The sequence below is a fragment of the Balaenoptera musculus genome, chromosome 5 (genome assembly GCF_009873245.2).
Source record: "Balaenoptera musculus isolate JJ_BM4_2016_0621 chromosome 5, mBalMus1.pri.v3, whole genome shotgun sequence".
Lineage (NCBI taxonomy): Eukaryota > Metazoa > Chordata > Mammalia > Artiodactyla > Balaenopteridae > Balaenoptera > Balaenoptera musculus.
In genome coordinates, this window is record NC_045789.1 from 110,616,021 (window position 1) to 110,636,824 (window position 20,804).

General features: G+C 39.3%; 1 protein-coding gene across 4 annotated transcripts in view; it reads right to left on the bottom strand.

Annotated features, from left to right (window-relative positions):
• The window catches only part of ELOVL6 (ELOVL fatty acid elongase 6), a 132,168-nt gene that overhangs the window by 9,705 nt on the left and 101,659 nt on the right, over positions 1 to 20,804 (bottom strand). For all 4 annotated transcript variants that reach the window (XM_036852891.1, XM_036852892.1, XM_036852890.1 and 1 more), the window contains one exon: positions 8,588 to 8,739. In XM_036852891.1, coding sequence (XP_036708786.1) covers positions 8,588 to 8,739 — 152 coding nt within the window. The remainder of the gene's footprint in view (positions 1 to 8,587; positions 8,740 to 20,804) is intronic.

Sequence of the window (20,804 nt, forward strand, 5' to 3'; positions counted from 1 at the left end):
CATATTATAGAAGCAAGAATGGTGCTCAGGCAGGTAGATGCTATTAATCTGCAGTGATTCTCTTAAAAGTCTAGGAGTTCTGAAAAATATACTTTAGAACACTTATGTAAAAATGGATGAAGAGCAAGCACAGTAACAAATACACCTGATTCCATTAACGAGTCCAAAAAAGAAAAAACATCTGCCTGCATAAATCCTGTTTCTGTCCCATATGAGACAGAAACAGGATTAATGCAGGCAGATGCTTCATTCTCTTTCCTATCTCTGTGGTTTTCAGATATGGGAAAAACCAATATCCTTCATGACCTTTGGTGAACTCGAACTTGACTTCTTTTTGTATAACAAGGAGATCTAGGTGGTTCCTCTTCTTATTCTGAAATTTAATTAAGCACAAGGGAACTTAGTACTTACCCTTGTCTTATCCCTCATACTTCAAGGATGCCCTAAAACATCTCATACACAGGAAGGTCAGATAATTCTGGATCTTGGAAAGACTTTTAAGGTTCTGATGGCTGTGGTTGGAATAATACAGGTGGTGCCCTATTCCATTCAGCAGGAGCTATTAGTTTATTTCCCTACTGAACTGTTAAACATTATTACTTCTTATAGTGCAAAACAAAACTACAATGAGGTATCACTTCACACCAATCAGAATGACTATCATCAGGGAACCCTCCTACACTGTTGGTGCGAATGTAAATGGGTATAGCCATTATGGAGAACAATATGGAGGTTCCTCAAAAAAGTAAAAATAGAGACTTCCCTGGTGGCGCAGCGGATAAGACCCCACGCTCCCAGTGCAGGGGGCCCGGGTTCGATCCCTGGTCAGGGAACTAGATCACACATGCATGCCGCAACTAAGAGTTTGCATGCCACAACTAAGGAGGCTGCCTGCCCCAACTAAGACCCGGCGCAACTGAATAAACAAATAAATAAATATTTAAAAAAGAAAAAGTAAAAATAGAGCTACCATATACATCCGGAATAGACAAAATCTCTAATTTGAAAAGATACATTCACCCCAGTGTCCACAGCTGCACTATAAGCAACCCAAGTGTCCATCAACAGATGAAATGGATAAAGAATATGTGGTGTATATATGCAATGGAATATTACTCAGCCATAAAAAAGAATGAAATATTGCCATTTGCAACAACATGGATGGACCTAAAGAATACCACACTAAGTGAAGTCAGACAAAGACGAATATTATATGCTATCACTTACATGTGGAATCTAAAATATATACAAATGAGTTCATTTACAAAACAAAAACAGACTCACAGACATATAAAACAAACTTATGGTTACCAAAGGGGAAAGTGGGGGCAGGGCGAGGGATAAGTTAGGTAAACAATAAAGATTTACTGTATAGCACAGGGAACTCTATTCAATATCTTGTAATAACCTATAATGGAAAAAAATCTGAAAAAAAAAATAACTGAATCACTTTGCTGTATACCTGAAACTAACACAAGATTGTAAATCAGCTCTTCTTCAATAAAAAATAAAGTCAGCTGCTACCTAGGGAATATGAAAAAAAAACAAAAAACAAAAAACAAACAAAATACCCCAATGTTATTATTTCTTATTTGTTTAGAACAGAAAAGGAAAATTTCCAGCTGCTGCATTTCTGAACCTCTTATAAAATTTTCTTTGAAGTCCTCTTCTCTATTATGAGATGCCTAACATATTAAGCCTGTAAATGTCAGACCAACTAATAACGATCGATGGTGATGGTAACTCTCACTTGTATGCTTAAGGGACACAACTAGTGTTAGGAGACCTGGGGTCTACTTACTTATATTACACTGTGCTATCTTTGTGTGCTTGTCAAAGATCCATTATTTCTGTGTAATTACTACTCTGTGCCTCCCTTCCTTCTATGGACTATAATGTAGACACAGTAATTCCAGCCTACCTTTGTTCCCAGTGGAAAGAAGGTAGAAGTCCAAGGAATTGTACGTTAAAAACAAATTTATTCATTCGTAATTGAGATTTTTTTTATGAGTCTCTAAGTATTAACTACAATAAATATAAATCCTGTACAATATTCAAACATATTATAATAAAAGTTATTTGCCTTAAAGTAATGAGCATTTTAAATTTTAAATTCTTTAGATTTAATTTTAACTCTATCACCACTTTTATGTTAAAACTTAATTGTCTAAAGAACGATTTCAGTGTGGGAAGAGTGGTAGGGGACGAAACACAGACCATATTAGAATGGGCTAACACAGAAGCTACAAATCTGGAATTGAACATAGCTTTGTGTTTTTCCTGTCTGAGTCGGGGTGGTGGTCTCAGGCTTGATCTGAGACACACTAGGTGTTTCCATTTAATACGGGGAGGTGGGGGCAAAGGACATGTCATGAGATCTTCAAAATGAAATTAATTTAGATACACATAAGAATTTTTCTCAGAACAGATATGCAGGATGATAGATGGAGTGACAAAGATGAGGATCTTCCAGTAATGGCCCTGAGCCTCTCAGAAGTAGCATTCCAATGCCATATCAAGGTTACCGTCCCCAAGCAGGCCACCAACCCAGAGAAGGGTAGTTTTCCTTGGGTGAGAGGGAGCTGGTGGGGTTCCAGAAAGAGCTCCCCAAGATCTCTCATGGTTCTTTTGCTATCGCAGCTGAGATGCAACAGTCATGCAACTCTGGCAGTTATGAATTATTTTTCCTCTGGGGAAAACCACTTAATAACTCATTTAATTTGTCATGAGCCAGTTATACCAAGACGATGGCACTTCCAGGCCTGTCAAAAGCTACAGAGTGACCTAGAAATACAAACAAAAGATAGGGACTGTGGATGCAATGTTGGCCAACCAATCTTTCTTGGCCAAAGGTCCTGTTAGCATTATGGAAAGAATTTTGGCCAAGTGTAAGCAGTGGGACTTCTGACTCATGAACGTTTCGGCCGTGTCACATATCTTAGTTTCCTCTGGCTCATGTTCTTTACCAGTCTCTCTAACCTTTGGTTCAGCTATTTTCCGTCAAGAGCCAGCCTGCAGGCAGGACCTGGTGATCCCATACCTAAGTATTCCTCCTGAACTATGCCTTCTGCCCACGTGCTATTAAGTGCAGCCCTGTGTGCAGCTCTGGAGAAGTTCATGAGCATTTAGCAGCCCCGGGGCATGCATGGCCACCAAGAGATGGAGAGCCCACTGTGTGTGTGGTTTGTTACAGACGGCTGTGCTCCTCTCTTCTGAGAGTTAGCTGGAGCTCTGCTGAGTCAGAGTTTCAAAAACAATGACAAGCTCAACTGAGCAAGGACCTAGACTCAGAGCAGATGTTTCCAAGTTTTAACAAAACAAAATCTCAGCAGGTTTTAATATAATTCAAACAGTAGTCACTCAAAGATTTTGGCACACAAAGCAGGTCGGTGGCTCTCTTCCCCTTACTTATTCTAGTAGATTGTAGCCCTGGAATTCACTGAAATGAGCTCATTGTTCTCTGCTGACACAGAAAGCCCTTCTCGCTATTAAGAGGCTAGTGAAGGGGGAATGTTAGTGTTTAACAGGCACAGAGCTTTCCGTTGGGGAAGATAAAAGTGCTGGAGATGGATGGTGGTGATGGTTGCACAACGATGCAAATGTCCTTAATGCTGCAGCCTTGTACACTTAGAAATGGCAAAGTTTATGTATGTTTTGCCACAATAAAAAACTACTTCAGTGAAAACTGCAGGCATGCAGGTTTTGGGGGGGAAATAGAGTTTCAGTATTGAACATTGAAGAACTGTTCTTTTTTTCTCACAAGACCTTTTCTTTCTGGTACACATAGGGAGTCCAGAATCTTAGAGAATTGAAAAGAAGAATTGAAAAGAATAAGAAAAATTCTAAGTAATCCAAATGCATAAAGCTTTCTTGATTAAATAGTAGTGACAAAGTTTTTTAAGGGTGAAAAACAGGGAAGGAATTTAACTTCTCAAACGAACAAAAAACCATCCAAGCACACATGTTCACTAAATTAGGTGAACTGATTTTTGGATCTGTTTTGATTCAGCAGTTTACTTTGGGAAGACTGCTATCAAGTGAGCTCCAGGATATTTGAAAGAGAACAAGTCATATTTTAGAAATGAAAAAGGGTACTCAGACCATGAAAATATCAGATCTGAAATTACATGAAGAATTGGTGTCACACACTAGCCTCATTATTTTTGAGCTGTGTCAAGTTTGGGATTTAATTTTTTTTCAGCTCTTCAGCCTATTGTCAACACTTCAATCTGACGTTTGAAGTGTGAAGGAATGGATTGTTTGATAACCAACCTATAAACTATTGTGGTGAATGAGGCTTCTCCAGGGAAAGCAATGATCAAGCCAGTGGCACAGGGGACTAGAGTACAGCTCCTTTGGGCTCAAGAGGGAACAGAATTGTGTCCAATTACAAGGTCTACATGGGGGCAGGAGGTAGTGGCATGTTCGGGTCTAGATTAGTTAAGACAGGTGATTCACTAACATCCTCAGGACCAACAACACTCCAACAAGACAGAGGATTATAGCACAAGTACCTCTGAGTGATGCACTAACAGTTCTCATCCACGAATCCTAACTTGTCCACCACCTTAAGACGTTGGTGTCCATCTGGAGTGGAAGCTGGGAGGACAGACAGCACAGGGCTACTTACGTTGTTGAAGGAAAATGACCACTATGAGTGGGTTAGGGTGGCTCTTCAATATATTATTCCTTCAAAAGGTAAAAGGGACTATTTTATTCTCAAGTCCCTCAAACACAACTGGGTAAAACTCAGAACACAGACAAGCAGTCCTGGCAGGGAAAGGCACTTCTAGAAGCAAAGACTGAAGTAGCTCCTTTGCAATTTGAGGCTTAAAGGCCAGAAGCATAGAGGCACATTTTCTGATTTAAAAAAAAAAGTACTTGTTGAGGGTAGGGAGGTGGAAATTGTAAAGGTGTTCAGGGGTGGTATGTAAGGGGAGTCAAGTTTCACACATTTACTGTATTCATGTATCTGTAGTCAATTTTTCATCAAAAACACAGGGGGGATTCATAAGGATACTTATTATACAGAATAAAGTATAGGGGTCAAGGGGATATGATATCTCTCAGTTTGAATAATTCTCTAACTTTAATAATATATGAATTTATTTTAAAGGAAATGTCACAAAAACCCAAGAGAAAAAATACATGCTCACATTCTCAGACCAACACCAGTTTCAGGAAAAGTGATCTGATTCAGAGACTCTATGACTCTAAATGAAGAAAGAATCACTATGAGAAATGTAGCTGGCAAGACAATCTTTTCTTTTATTCATACATGAAGACACAAAATTGAAATATCCTCATAGAATTTTGAAATTCCTAAAAAACACATCTGTAGACTTTTAGGCATTGTCTGTAGCTCCAAGTCTGAAAAACACTTCTCTGGCCTAAGACGTTGCAGCTAGTGGTCCTAATTCAAATACTAAAAATAGCTGCCTGGGGGCCTGGTTCATTAAATTCATATTATAAATTTCTTTTTTTGATAAAGTAGCAATTCCATTTCAATGTTTTAAATGCCTGGCCCATGGTAGGTGCTTAGTATAAATTTATTAAAGGACCCACACACCTATGGTCAATTAATCTTTGACAAAGGAGGCAAGAATATACAATGGGAAGGGGTGTGGGGAAGTTGGACAGCCACACGTAAATCAAGGAAGTTAGAACACACCCTCTCACCATACACAAAAATAAACTCAAAATGGCTTAAAGACATAAATATAAGACATGACACCGTAAAACTTAGGCAAAACATTCTCTGACATAAATCTTACCAATGTTTTCTTAGCTCAGTCTCCCAGGGCAATAGAAATAAAAGCAAAAATAAACAAATGGGACCTAATCAAACTTACAAGCTTTTGCACAGCAAAGGAAACCATAAACAGAACGAAAAGACAACCTACAGACTGGGAGAAAATATTTGCAAATGATGTGACCAACAAGGGCTTAATCTCCAAAATATACAAACAGCTCATACAACTCAACAACAAAAAAACAACCCAATTGAAAAATGGGCAGAAGATGTAAATAGACATTTCTCCAAAGAAGACATACAGATGACCAACAGGCACATGAAAAGATGCTCAACATTGCTAATTATTAGAGAAATGCAAATCGAAACTGCAATGATGTACCACCTCACACCAGTCAGAATGGCCATAATTAAAAAGTCTATAAATAACAAATGCTGGAAAGTATGTGGACAAAAGGGAACCCTCCTACATTGTCGGTGGGAATGTAAATTGGTACAGCCATTATGGAGAACAGTATGGAAGTTCCTTAAAAAACTAAAAACAGAGCTACCATATGATCCAGCAATCCCACTCTTGGGCATAGAGTCAGACAAAACTATAATTCAAAAAGATACATGCACACCTATGTTCAGAGCAGCACTATTCACAATAGCCAAGACATGGAAACAACCTAAATGTCCATCAACAGATGAACAGATAAAGAAGATGTGGTGCATATATACAGTGGAATACTACTCAGCCATAAAAAACAAAATATTGCCATTTCCAGCAACATGGATGGGACTAGAGATTATCATACTAAGTGAAGAAAGTCAGAAAGAGAAAGACAAATACCATATGATATCACTTATATGTAGAATCTAAAATATAACACAAATGAACTTATCTACGAAACAGAAACAAACTCACAGACATAGAGAACACACTCGTGGTTGCCAAGGGGAAGGGGTGGGCGGGGGAAGGATGGAGTGCGAGTTTGGGGTTAGCAGATGCAAACTATTATATATAGGATGGATAAACAACGAGGTCCTATTGTATAGCACAGGGAACTATATTCAAAATCCTGTGATAAACCATAATGGAAAAGAATATATAAAAAAAGAATGTTTAGGTATGTATAACTGAATCACTTTGCTGTATAGCAGAAATTAACACAACATTGTAAATCAACTATACTTCAATAAAAAATAAATTTAAAAAATTTATTAAAGGAATAAATGAATGAACCCATACTAATGCATTTCACTCTAAGACTGTTTTCACAGGCTCTGTGTGTGAGCGCTAAAGTTTTTTCCCCCCACCCCTGCTGCTCTTCCTTTGTCTTTGACCTGGGAAGACAGTGGTCAAACCAACAGTTCAAACCAATTGTCAGCACTCTGTAGGCATCAGGCTACAGCCTGTGGTGGAGAGTGGATATAGGTGGCGGATGCACACATCGGAGAAACGTCATATCCACTGTGAACAGACACAGACACAAACTAGGGGCACCTTTCAGAAAGACTTGATAGCTAATACTGCAGGTGGCTTATAGTGAAATTACGACCTCTAACCCCCTTTTTAGGAGAAACAGGAGACGGAACACAATCTATAAATAAAAATTTTGAACTAAGTAAGCCAATTCTTAATTCCAGATAAAACATTAAGAAACCCAGAGGGGGCTTCCCTGGTGGCGCAGTGGTTGAGAATCTGCCTGCCAATGCAGGGGACACGGGTTCGAGCCCTGGTCTGGGAAGATCGCACATGCCGCGGAGCAACTGGGCCCGTGCGCCACAACTACTGAGCCTGCGCGTCTGGAGCCTGTGCTCCGCAACAAGAGAGGCCGCGATAGTGAGAGGCCCGCGCACCGCGATGAAGAGTGGCCCCCGCTTGCCGCAACTAGAGGAAGCCCTCGCACAGAAACGAAGACACAACACAGCCAAAATAAATAAATAAATAAATAAATAATAATTAAAGGCGCTAATAATTAAAAATAAAAAGAAACCCAGAGGATGGACAGGCGTCCCCTAAGGATATGTACCAGTTTGTGAGATGCTGGCCAGCACTGCTCATGGATGAACTCAGAGCTTATTATCACTGGTGGATCCCTTTCTCTGGCAATAGAGATATTTTCCTGGGGAACCGTGTCTTTGTCAAACACTTGCTACTTAATTTTTCACTGTTTCTGCTAACTTGTGCCACACTTACATTAAGACTATTAAAGAGTTAAAGGAAAAACCTTAGGAATCTACATATATAGATTTTGGATTAATTTCTAGCCCCAGTATTTTGGATTAATTTCTAGAAGATGAACTACATTTCCCTAAGGCCTATTTCTTTGATGATTAAAATTAAACAACACCAGAAACTAACACTTAATATTTCGTTAATGAGAACATGAGGATACCCAAACAAAAAGCTGAATTTCCTAGTCTGCGTCCAAACTCCAGAGCTGAAATTACGCTTCGATGTGGGACTGGGAAATAGCTGTGTGGCTAACTTTTCCCAATATTCTAATATTAGCTCAGCTGTTAATGGCCTCAGAGAAGGGGCTGGGTAGATGTTATAAGCCTCTGGAAGTGTGTTTTCAGTAAGGCTTGGATACGTGCATGTTCTATGTAAACTATTCTGCTCTTCTTATTCAATGTACAATTATTTAAAAGGAGGGAAGGAGGGGAGAGAAAAAAAACAGTGGAAGTTAGTCAAGAACGCAAATTCATTCATTGTAACTTTCCTGCAACCAGTAAAACAGGACCTTCAAATTATTTCTTTGTTCGTTTTTCCATAAATATTGTGGGTGTGTAGCTACAAAGGGGTGGGGGTTTGGGGGAGGAAATGTAAGGAGAGAAGACACTCACCTAGTTCGGGTGCTTTGCTTAGCACAAATGCATAAGCCCAGAATTTGCTGACAGGTCCATTGTAAAAACCCTGGTCACAAACTGAATGCTTCAGGCCTTTGGTCATCAAAATGTACACCATATAAGCACCAGTTCGAAGAGCACCGAATATACTTCATAATGAAAAGAGAAAAGAAACAACATTCAGGAAAATAATTTCACATCTGACATTAACCATTCTTAGAAGACTGCCATCGGCAGGAAATAGGTAGAGAGGCATCACGTCATTTGCATTTACCCAGAAGCATTTAAAAATGTTTTGTAAACAAGAGTAGGAAAATTCCTCAGTGCTTTCTTCTGAAGGCCATGCCACTTATTCTGCACCAGTGTTCCAAAAAGAGGTCATGGAAAAGGGGAATGGATCCAGGGCAGGATCTCAAGAATTCTGATAACCTTTGTTTTTCAGCTTGAGAACTATCCCTTGGGATGAGATGGGGTTGGCTGAAAACTCCTGGAATTATCTCAGTTCTGTCCTTTGTCCAATCATTCTCCAAATCGCCTGGCTCTGTTCCCTGAATCTCTCTCTCTATTCCGTCTTTCTCACAGAAGCCAGAGGAAGAAGGCTTAGCTCTGCTGTCAGAACCCCCGGCTCCACCCGCCGAAGTCCATCCAGGTTCACTCCCCTGAGCTCCCATAACCATTCACTGACACCGCTCCAGCACTGTCCTTCAATGCCCTCTATTGTATTTGCCTCTACATAGGCGTGGGTGCTCAAAGACTGTTGAAAAAGTGAGATTGTTGAAAAGAAAACTGACATATGGACTTGTTATCAAGGAACTGCTAAGGAAACAGGAGAGCTCTGGAGTGTGTTGAGCTCAATGATGTAACATGAAGTATGAAAGGACTTGGCAACTGGAACAGGCAACCTCCGTCACGTAGTGAACCCCGTACGCATGTGTCCCAGAGTTCACAAGCCACACGCATGACTGAAAGGAGAGCTGGCTGACCATGGGGGGAGATGTGTTTACCCATCCTATTTCTGGCAGCACTCCCTTTTTAGGTTCTAAAAGTCAGTTAGCATAGAAAACAAATTTATGGTTACCAAAGGGGAAAAGGGGGTGGGGGAGGGATAAATTAGGAGTTTGGGATTAGCAGATACACACTACTATATATAAAATACACACCAAGCTCCTACTGTATAGCACAGGGAACTATATTCAGTATCTTATCATAAACCATATTGGAAAAGACTATGAAAAAGAATAATATATGTGTGTGTATAACTGAATCACTTTGCTGTACCCCAGAAACTAACATAACATTGTAACTCAACTATGCTCCAATTAAAAAAGGAAAATTAAATTAAAAACAGTCAGGAGATAAACTAGTGAACAGCTACTTAAATGAGCAGCAACCTCACCCAACAGGGAAATAGGAGTTTTATTTCTTTTCAGAGGCATTATCATTTATTTAAAATGTCTTAAGTGCTGCCCCCGACTAAGTCATTCCACTAGGCTACCCCGTCCACAAACATGCATCCACCAGCGAGAACTAAAGGTCAACTCTGCACAGAACCAAGGTAATGAAGTTAAATTCCTGGCAACTGTCTATTAAGTGGGGATTTTGTGAGTAGCTTCTCTAATGACATATGGCCTACATTAAACAGAGTGACTCTTTCCAACATATAAAACAATCCTGCATAGGATTATTGGTATGATTTTACATTTGTAGATCTTGTTTAATCCTTCAGTGTCTCCCCGCTGTACTTAGAATGTAACTCCCAACTCCTTAGTGGGACCTGCAAGGCTCTGAATGACCTCTCATTCCCCCCTTTTTCACCTTCCTTCCTGCCATTCTCTTCCCACTCACTGTGAGCCAATCATTCCAGCACTTTCTGATCCTTTCAGTTTTCTGCCTTTTCCTCTTCTTAGGGAGCTTTTCTTCCCCATGTTCACTTGAAGGCTCAAGTGAAGGCTTTCTTGTCTCAAAGAAATGTCCCCTCCTGCTGGAATGACCTAAGCCTTTACAGTCAATAAGCTGTCCCGATTCGGGAATGGGGAGTTGGATTTCATTGGGAACGTCAGGTAATGGAGATTTTGCCGTCTTACCTGAATTGATTTTTCATGGTTTATCTTTACCTCACCAGATGATGGCTAACTTTTCATAGGAAAAGTTGCCACCATCACCAAATTAAGATTATTAGCAAACTGGGGACTGACTTGCTGCTATGGAAGGTATTATGGAAATATGGATATGGCATGTCTATTGCATACAGAGCAGACACTGTTGGTTGCCTATTCAAGGGCCAAGTCCCTTTCTCCTTCTCCGTGTTGAAAGAACCCTGATTTTGTCCAGGTTCTCCCAACTCATGATTCCCCTGAGGAAGGTGACCTTATCTTCAATTTAGGAATAAATCCTGATTACCTAAGCAAGTTTTAGTAACTTCTTCCCACTTCCCTTACCAGTGATTTGTTAAGATGGGCACTGACCCAATTCTAGCCAATGTGATGTGAGGAGAGGGCTGCTGGGGGACTTTTTGGGAAAGGTTTCCTTGCTCATTACCACATATTGCTTGGAAGTGCAAGCCATCTTGCAACCAGGAGGGAGCTACCTTGAGGACAAAGCTAAGTCAGAGAGGATGGCAAAGTATTCCTTCAAGATGTGACTGAGCTGCTGAGTTAACCAATCTTTCAGTGACCCCATCACAAGACTTCTCGTTTGGGGGATAAAACTTCCTTACTGTATAAGCTATTTGGAGTTTTGCTTTTTATTATTTACACCCCAAAGCATCCCAGCAGACACAACACACCAGAGACTTCAGGAGACTTTTGAACACTAGTTAACATTTGGTAGCTATCAAATCTTGGCCAACCCAATACATCTAGTCATAGACACTGCTGGTGAACTACTTACTGTATCAGTTATCTGCCTTTCATAGACCAGTGGGAGATATGTCAGTGACTTTTGTACAAGCCAAAAGCAAAGAAACACACAAATGACACACTTTCACTATGTATCGGTCTCTGCTCCTTAGCCCCAGACCTATGACTTTTCTGAACCATCAGTACCTTGTAGGGACCATGTCTCTCCCCACTGAGTCAAGCCCACCACACCCAGGAAGCTGAGCCCTTCCTCTACTATATTTTGCTGCTAGACTGTGTGCTTCACACATGATCAGAGTAGATCCAAGGCAAGTAACTTTGGAATAATTACTACCTTTTTATCTTCCTGAGTCTCAAAACTCATTGTAGTTTAACTATACCTAATTTCTTAAGTATCGGCACAGCTATTAATCCTTTCATTTGTTAAGTATTTATTGGCAATGTTCTAGATGCTGGGGTGACAAGAATCAATACACTGACCCTGGCTGCTGCTGCTGCAAGACTTCGGAGGAGGTGGTATTGGAGTTAGGCAGAAATACGTATCCAAACTTTGAGGGTTAGGGCACGAGGAGGTCATTTCAGAGCACTGCAGAATTGAAAGTTTAGGTATCATGGTGACCCACAACATTACTGGCAACAAGAGCATAGCACATATTATTGTCCCATATCTGGACATAAGCCTCACTCCCTAAGCTCTGAACAATAAGGCTGACTCAAAACAGAGGACAGTGCATTTTTCAGGGAAACCCTCAGTGCCAGCCGTTGGGCCTATGTGTCTGAGGGCAAAGGCACTTTGTTGTGATGTGACAATGCTACTGCTGGGGAGCCGTAGGGGAGCTGCTTGGCCAGGGGGATGATTGTTATTTGTGGGAAGCCAGTAGCTCTGCCTCTGGCGCATCTCAGCCGCTGTACGCTTTGGAACCATACAGCTTTTTGTTATAACTGGGCACAGGGCACAGGGTCCTTAGACTGTGATACTTAAAGGGAGCAAACATTTTTTCCTCCCTAAGTCACATCATCTTGATGTGATGCAAGAGACAAATATGCAGCTTATGTTCTGCTCTGCCCAGTCCTTACTCATACTTCTGGCGGATATCACTAATCAATCTTGACATACTCTCTGGCCATGCCTGGACATTGCATCAACGTTCCCAACCAGTATAAGCCACTACCAATAGATTAGAGCTGCAAATGTCAATCACAGTGCTCTCATTTACTAGTTTAATGACTGGACAAATTACTTAGACTCTCTAAGTCTTTATTCATCTGAAATAATAATCATACCTAACTTGTAAGTTAGTTCTATGAATTTTGTAGAACCATATAAGTAAGGTATTTAGTTAGCATAGAGCCTCTAATATATAGGTGCTGAATAAAACAGTTTTTATTGTACTATTATTATTTTATTACTATTTATTGCTGTTATTATTGCTGCTTTACTTGGTCTGTCCTTCAATGTTGAAAATCACTTTTAACTCTCATCTCACTTTATCAGGTAAGAGCGGTTAAGTCTAATTATCCCTAATAGAAAGTCAAGGAAACTGATATACTGAGAATTTGATTTGCACTAATGATTATTCCTGTTATTAAGTGTTTTACTGTTAAGTGTTTATTAAGTGTTTTATTTCATGAGCCAACTTTTCACAAAATAAGTGATAGCAAGTTCACAGTAGAATGTGAAATGAGTATTTTCTATAGAACATGTTGAGGGAGAGATTGTTGATATAGAAAAGCATCTGGTTCATATGAAATTTATCTTTCGATCAGATGATAAAGGTTATTCTAAATCTAGGGCCTCAAAGAGGCCGAGAGTCTGGGCCACTGTGTTTAATGAGGGCAGATGACTACTTACTGCATCATACCCCTTTTCTAGCTGTTAAGGTCACAAGAGCATCTTTTTTTTTTTTTTTTTTTTAAAGAGATACATCATTTTTCCTACCAAAATCTAGTTTCAATTATAACAGTTAATGGTAGAGCTCAGTGGAGGGTGCAGTGGATGTTTCTGCCCCCTTTAGTTATGTTAGGCACAATGCAGCAAGGAGATCTGGAGGAGATCACAGCCTGATTAACTGAGGTGCTTCTTCTCTATCAGATGTTCTGGATTTCTGGTCCAGAAGAAGCCTGTTTCATCATCATTAATCATTTGCCACGGATGTACTCAAGGAAGTGCCAAGAATGCCCATCGGACTGTTACTGTGATACTCTGGGGGTGGGGATAGGAACCTTCTATTCTGTACCATACGCATTTCTGCATTGTTTGACTATTTTAAAGCAAGCAGATATTAGATTGACAAGTTAAAAAATATATTTTTTAAATAGGTGCCTAGTTACAATTTATACATTGAATAAATAATCACAATGATACTAGCTTGCAACTTCTTAGTATGAGGTTGAGATACAACACTAATCCCTGATCAACCCATGGATGACACACTGGCACTGGGACTGGCGAAGAAAAACTGACTTATTTATTGAATCAACACCTATGTCATCAACATCCGCCAAGTGTCAGATATTATAGTACTCACTGGGTCAGCGAGAGTCTCTACAGCTCATTGTAGGAGACAATAAACATGTAAATAAACAAATATATGTGTATTGTAGAAACAAATTTCAAATTCTGATGGAACAATTCATGGTGTAAGTGCTGGGGTCCTTTCTAAAAAAGCTTGAGAGATATGGCTAATCTTCTTTCAAACCCACACTCTGACTATGAGGTCTGACTATGTATTTACTTGAGAAAAAGTTAAATAACCCTGTATTCTAGCCTTCCAATTTTAGTGCCATCTGGAAGTCAAAGTGGAATACCTCAGTAATGACTGTAAGAATTCCAGAATTCTGCCCTGTGAAGAAAGAGCCTTGGGTATAAATCATCAATAATACTTTCAATTATTTCTACATGAACATTAATAGTTGATAAAACCACTTTAGCATTGCTCCCTTCTTGGCCCTCAACTTAAATGTAAGGTATTTTGGACTCAAAACAAGGTTTCTCAAGGACTTTTTATTATGAAGTGCCAACCACACTGACCCCCTTCCCCCCTCCCCACTCCCAGCTAACTCAATAACCAAAGGTGCAATTACTTCCAGGATTGAGCAACAAAAACGTTTCATTACACTTGTATCCTATAATCAGAAAAAGAAAAAAGAAAAAACTTGTGAAATTTTGTCAGTTGTCAAAACATGGGAACGGCTGATCTAACAGTAGCAACTCTTTATAAACATGGGAGAGGCCACTGATTTTCCTGATAACAAACTTTAACTGCCATTAGACTCTTTTAGACTCTGACAACTGTCCTAGACTCTGACAGTTTCCAAAATAGGAAGAATACTCAATGATCCCAGAATAGGTTAAAGCAACTTAACAACAACCAAAAAATTACCATGCTTGTGACAGGGAATGATGGCATCTCCATATCAGTATCATGTCTCTAATGACAACCCACCTTTCCACACTTGATGACAGGTTTCCTTAATAGAGAATGTCTATTTTAGTTTGGTCTAGTCTGGTCTTTGCTAAAAACATATTTTTCAATAATAATATAACAAGCCATCAATGTGTGACTTTTTTTTTTTGTCCAATAAATCAGCAGTTAAATGGGGATATACATCATAGTTTTAAAAAATTTACTTTCTCTACTCTTTCTCCAGTAACAATTCAGAGTGTACATTTTCACTTTTTACAGAGTGATCATTTCTAAGTGTGACTCATCTATCTTGATTGGCATATTTAATTGCATATCTCCATTAGAAAGTTTGAAGTTCCTTGTGGATCAAGAAACATGAGGCTAAAATTGCATTATATATATATATACACACACACACACCAAAATTAAAAATACACACATCTTTTGAAATCTTGCCATTTGGGACAACGTGGCTGGACCTTGAGGGTATTAAGTTAAGTGAAATAAGCCAGACTGAGAAAGACAAATACCATATGGTTTCACTCATATGTAGAATATAAAAAACTAATAAACTAACAACAAAGATAAATGAATAAACCAAACCAAACAAAAATATGTAGATGTAGAAGAGAGAGTAGTGGTTACCAGAGGGGGAGGGTGAAATGGGTAAAGGGCATCAACTCTAGGGTGATAGATACTAAAATTTTGGTGGTGAACACACTGTAGGGTATATGGAAATAAAAATATAATATTGTATACATGAAACATATAGTGTTTTGAACCAATGTTACCTCAATTTTTAAAAATTAATAAAAAAAGCAAAAAGATGGTTAGGACATAATATAAATGTCCTAATATAATTGACATGAGAATTATTAAATACATTACAATGAACACAATACAGCAATAAAATATACCAGGTACAGTTGCCTTAGGTGCTGACATAGAAGAGCTCCAGGGTAAGTGATGATTAAGTGAAAAATATAAGGAGCAGAACATTCTATAGTATGATCCAATTAGTGTACATTTTAAAGAGATTATGCATACACAAACTGTTAGTTATAAAAATATTTATGAAGGAAAACCATTCAAGCTGTTAACAATCATTCCTATTAGAATTTTGTTTTACAATATCCATGCATTGCTTTTTTTCAGGAGCTATTAGAAACCTAATTTTAAATTCTCATTTCTAATATTTATAATCTGATATCAAATAACCCTTGGGTTTTTTATTAATCAAAAAATGATACCTTAAAAGCAGTATGGAGGTTCCTTAAAAAATTAAAAACATAGAACCTACCCTATGGTCTAGCAATTCCACTTGTGGGTATATATCCAGAAAAAAACAAAGACTCTAATTTGAAAAGACACATGAACACCAGTGTTCATAGTGGTGCTATTTACAACAGCCAAGACATGGAAGCAACTTAAGTGTCCATCAACAGATGACTGGCTTAAAAAGATGTGGTACACATACACACACACACACACACACTGGTGTATTACTTAGCCATAAAAAAGAATGCAATATTGCCATTTGCAGCAACATGAATGGACCTAGAGAATATTATGCTTAGTGAAATAAGTCAGAGAAAGACAAATGGTATATACTATCATTTCTATGTGGAATCTAAAAAATAATACAAATGACTGTATACAAAACAGAAACAGCCCCACAGACATAGAAAACAAACTTATGGTTACCAAAGGGAAGTGGGAGGTGGGGAGTGATAAATTAGGAGTATAGGTTTAACAGATACAAACTACTATACACTAAAATAGACAAGTGACAGGGTTTACTGTATAGCTTAGGGAATTATATCCAATATCTTGTAATAACCTATAAGGGAATATAATCTGCAAACAAAAACAACCCCAAACTGAATCAATATGCTGTACAGCTGAAACTAACACAATGTATATCAACTATATCTCAGCCAAAAAAAAAAAAAGATACCTTAAAGGTCTGAATGTTACTCAGACAATAACTCCTTTGCTTCTCAGAGATCAGAGATATTAGATGGAGCTTTTAGTCTACAGGGGAATCAGACAGCCAACAACAACCATGAAAAGGAACAGAAATACATAATTGAAACTGAGATACACGGCAAATCCTGAGCAGAAAAGCTGAACCTAGTTTAGAACAGGAATGGGAGGATAGAGGAAGCCTCTGGAGAAATATCATATAAACACTGAAATATGGAGTAGCTTCCACTGCATTTCTTGTAATGGTATCTACTGTTAAATAGAATCACATGGGATGATATTCATGAACTCCTAGACTAAGTAAGTAAATGCTACATGTTGCGTGTGGAGTCTATCAGAGCTAAAGACTTCATGAAAGAAGCTATCTTAGTGGATACTTTGGTTCCCTGACAGGCAGAGAGAAGGCGGGCATGTACTCTATGACTGTTCTCCATACCCACCACGAGTCCCCTTGATAAGTCAGAAAACTTCAGTCTGAAACAGATGTTCTTATTAGAAGTTTGGTAGGATGGTTTGGTATTGATGTACTTTCTGATGTATCTGTCTATTACCTTAACTTGTAAACCTAAGCATTGGGGGGGAAAAAAAAAAGAAGAAGCCTTAAGGATCTGAATTGTTGCTTAGAGAATACTGCAGGGTACAGTCTTTGCATCTGGAGTGTGCAACTTGGATATAACACACTTATTCCAGGTATCTGACAAGGCAAAATATATTGGGTCAAGTTTGAAAAACTAACTTGATATAGACCAGCCTGGCAGAGTGGAGAGTAAGGAAGAGTGGCAAGATTAAAAAAAATAGCAAGAATAAAGACTACTGGAGCCATAATGGATCTCAATTAGAATTCCCCCAAAGAAATATGATACCTGGCTCTAGAACTATAACAGTTTAGTTTTAATTTAGAATTTTGATTGATTGCACACTGTTTCATAAAATAGGCAGGATTTTCTTTTATGTTACTTGAGCCACTGTTATTATGTTTTAATCTGAGATACAGGAATTTCACTTCCTTGGCAAGACCAGTAGCCTCCACCCCATCAGGGCTAGAGTGGAAGGTGGCCACTGCTACTTTGCCCCGACTCTCAGATGCCAGCTTCAATTCTGGCTGACAAGTACTTAACTAGATGGTGGCATGACATTTAAAGAACTTTATTGAGCTCCTACATTATGAAATTTGATTTTCACAACAACTTCATGGGGCACCACTCTCCTGGTTATATAGACAAAGAGAGAAATAGGCATGGGGAAGGCAGGGGACTGGCCCAAGGTTACACAGTTACTAAGTAACAGAATCTTCTGACTACAGCTCCAGTGCTTTGCCCTTTACCCAGCACTGACCCTGAACTCCTCAGTTGGCTTTCATTTAGGATAGTGGTTCTCAACCTGATTGGACATGACAATCACCAAGATGCGTGCTAAAACAATTCTAATGCCTAGAACCCATCTCATACCAATTCACTCAGCATCTTAGATGTGGAAGCACCTATGAGTCCTGGCTCTGGGTTAGGGACACCCTGGAGACTTCATCCTCCAGGCTGCCTTCCACTCTCCACTCCATGAACCTCTGGATGAAGCTGCCCAGGTAACTGATGAAGAAATTTGCCTATCTCTGTATCACTGCTGTCCTAGATGAGAACCCTTCTCTCTGAATTCAACCACTGATGGGATGTCATCTAATTCATTCCTGGGAAAGTGGAGACTTGCCCGTGACTAAGGCTTATTGGCTTTCACCTACATATGGAAAGAACTGTGTGCTGGTTTCTGGACTTTTACAAATGGGAACAAAGAGATAAAGTCTTACCATCAGTGACCCCTATTAAGTATGGCAGAAAATTAAAGTAAGAGACTTGTATGAACTAAAAAGAACCTGAAAATAAATGTGGGCATAATAGAGATTAATGTTGAGGCCAAAAACTCACCAGAACCACAAAAGTGGTTACACGTCTTGTTTTATAGAAAACTTTGTTCCTTTGAGAAAAACTCTTAATCTCTTTTGGAATATTCCCAAATTACTAGGACAGCGATAACTCCAGTGCCAAGACTAACAGCGTTGACCCATTAACTCCATTGCACAGTCTTAACTAGGTTTCACAACTGCAAGAGGAAACCAAACTTTTTTGTTTTTTTCTGAGGGATGATTAATGAAAATTTCATTGGGAGAATACTTGAGTTGATGATGTATAACATTATCTGTATAAACAGTCTGTTCCCCAACCCAACCCAATGCAAAAACTGAAACAAAAAAGAAGGAAAGAAGGGAGGGAAGGAGGAGAAAAAGTCACGATGACCCTCAGTTTTCAACATCCTTAAAACTGGGGACTAGGAATGTCCTTTAGGATTTGAGCCCTAAACTTCTGTCAGATCATATTATAACTATAAAAGAAAGGGAGGAAACATAAGTCATAAGTTTCTTGCTCTTTATGTGCCCAATTCCTTTCTTTGGGCTGCTAATCTAAAAATCCATTAGATAAATTTTTAATCTTTTAAAGTAGCTCATTGATTTATTTTTTTTCTGAAATTTTCATCATCATTCACCATAACTGAATGACTATAATCACAAGACATACCAAATAAAGTAAATTTAAACAATACTCATTTCATAAATATTTATTAAGTATAAATGCCTACCACATGATAGGCCCTGTGCCATACCTCACTCCTATTGAAAAGAGTTTAAGAGATCACTCAAACACCACCATTGAAAAGAGATAGTAGGAAAGGGAAAGATATTCCTTTCTAAAACATATCTTGTGTTAATATATTTTTTTAAGATAGGGATATACAGATCTCCAGGGAAATTTCTGGGAGATTTGCCAAAGGATCACATGGCCTGAAACATCTGGTGAGCTCTTTGGCAACTTTATAATGTGATCATGGGAGACCCAGCCTCCCCATCTTTGGGTCTTTTGCATCAGAAATACAGTAGTTCTCACACAGATCAATTCACCACCATTGACATGAAACTAGAGGGATGGACAGATAGACAGATAGATATTGACTGGAGCCCTTCAATGAGAGCTACCGACTTACTAGAGAGAGCCTAAGTCTTAGCAGATAACTGGTGATCTCAGAACATTGAGCCTGCACGTTAAAAAGTGGCAGTTGTGAAAATTCATTGTAGTGCTATTCCTAGGAATCGCTGGGAATTTATCTTCCAGGTGAAACTCAACCTCTTCAACTGTAAGGTGTTTATAGATGGTGCCCAGATGGGTCACTCTCCAAAAGTGACACACCGGCAGTGGTTGGCAGTGACTAATACTGCAGAGCTCACCGACTCCTCTGAAAGAGACCCCAGCCACAAACCCTAAACAGCACTTACAATCTCTGAACTCGTGGCCAATTCTGAATCCCTTTCTTAAAACTGTCAACATACTGGCATGGCTATTCTGACCTTTGTGAATATCCAAATAGTCTGCTGTGGGATCCTCTCACTTCCATTTCACGAACTTCCCATGACTCCATGGAAGTCTGAGAGTTTTCCCTCTCTTGCACCTCAAAGCCCAAAGTATAGCCTCCCACAGTCCTGTACAATGAGTCCACAGGGACTCGTGGTCTCAATTTCATCACAAAATAATTTTGAAAACAGAAATCGTAGCATAGACAAGCACATTGTGATACATTTGGGTATACGAAGTCTAATGGAAGAAGAAAAATCCACTCTGTTCCTTAACTCTTCTCTAGACCCTTGGCTTGCTTACTGTCTGTTTCCATTTTTCTTATTTATCCAGATTTTTGAGTAGAGACAAGTCTGTTATCTACTAGCAGCAAAAAGTGGAGATGGGGCTTCCCTGGTGGCGCAGTGGTTGAGAGTCTGCCTGCCAGTGCAGGGGACACGGGTTCGAGCCCTGGTCTGGGAGGATCCCACATGCCGCGGAGCAACTGGGCCCGTGAGCCACAACTACTGAGCCTGCGCGTCTGGAGCCTGTGCTCCGCAATGGGAGAGGCCGCGATGGTGAGAGGCCCGCG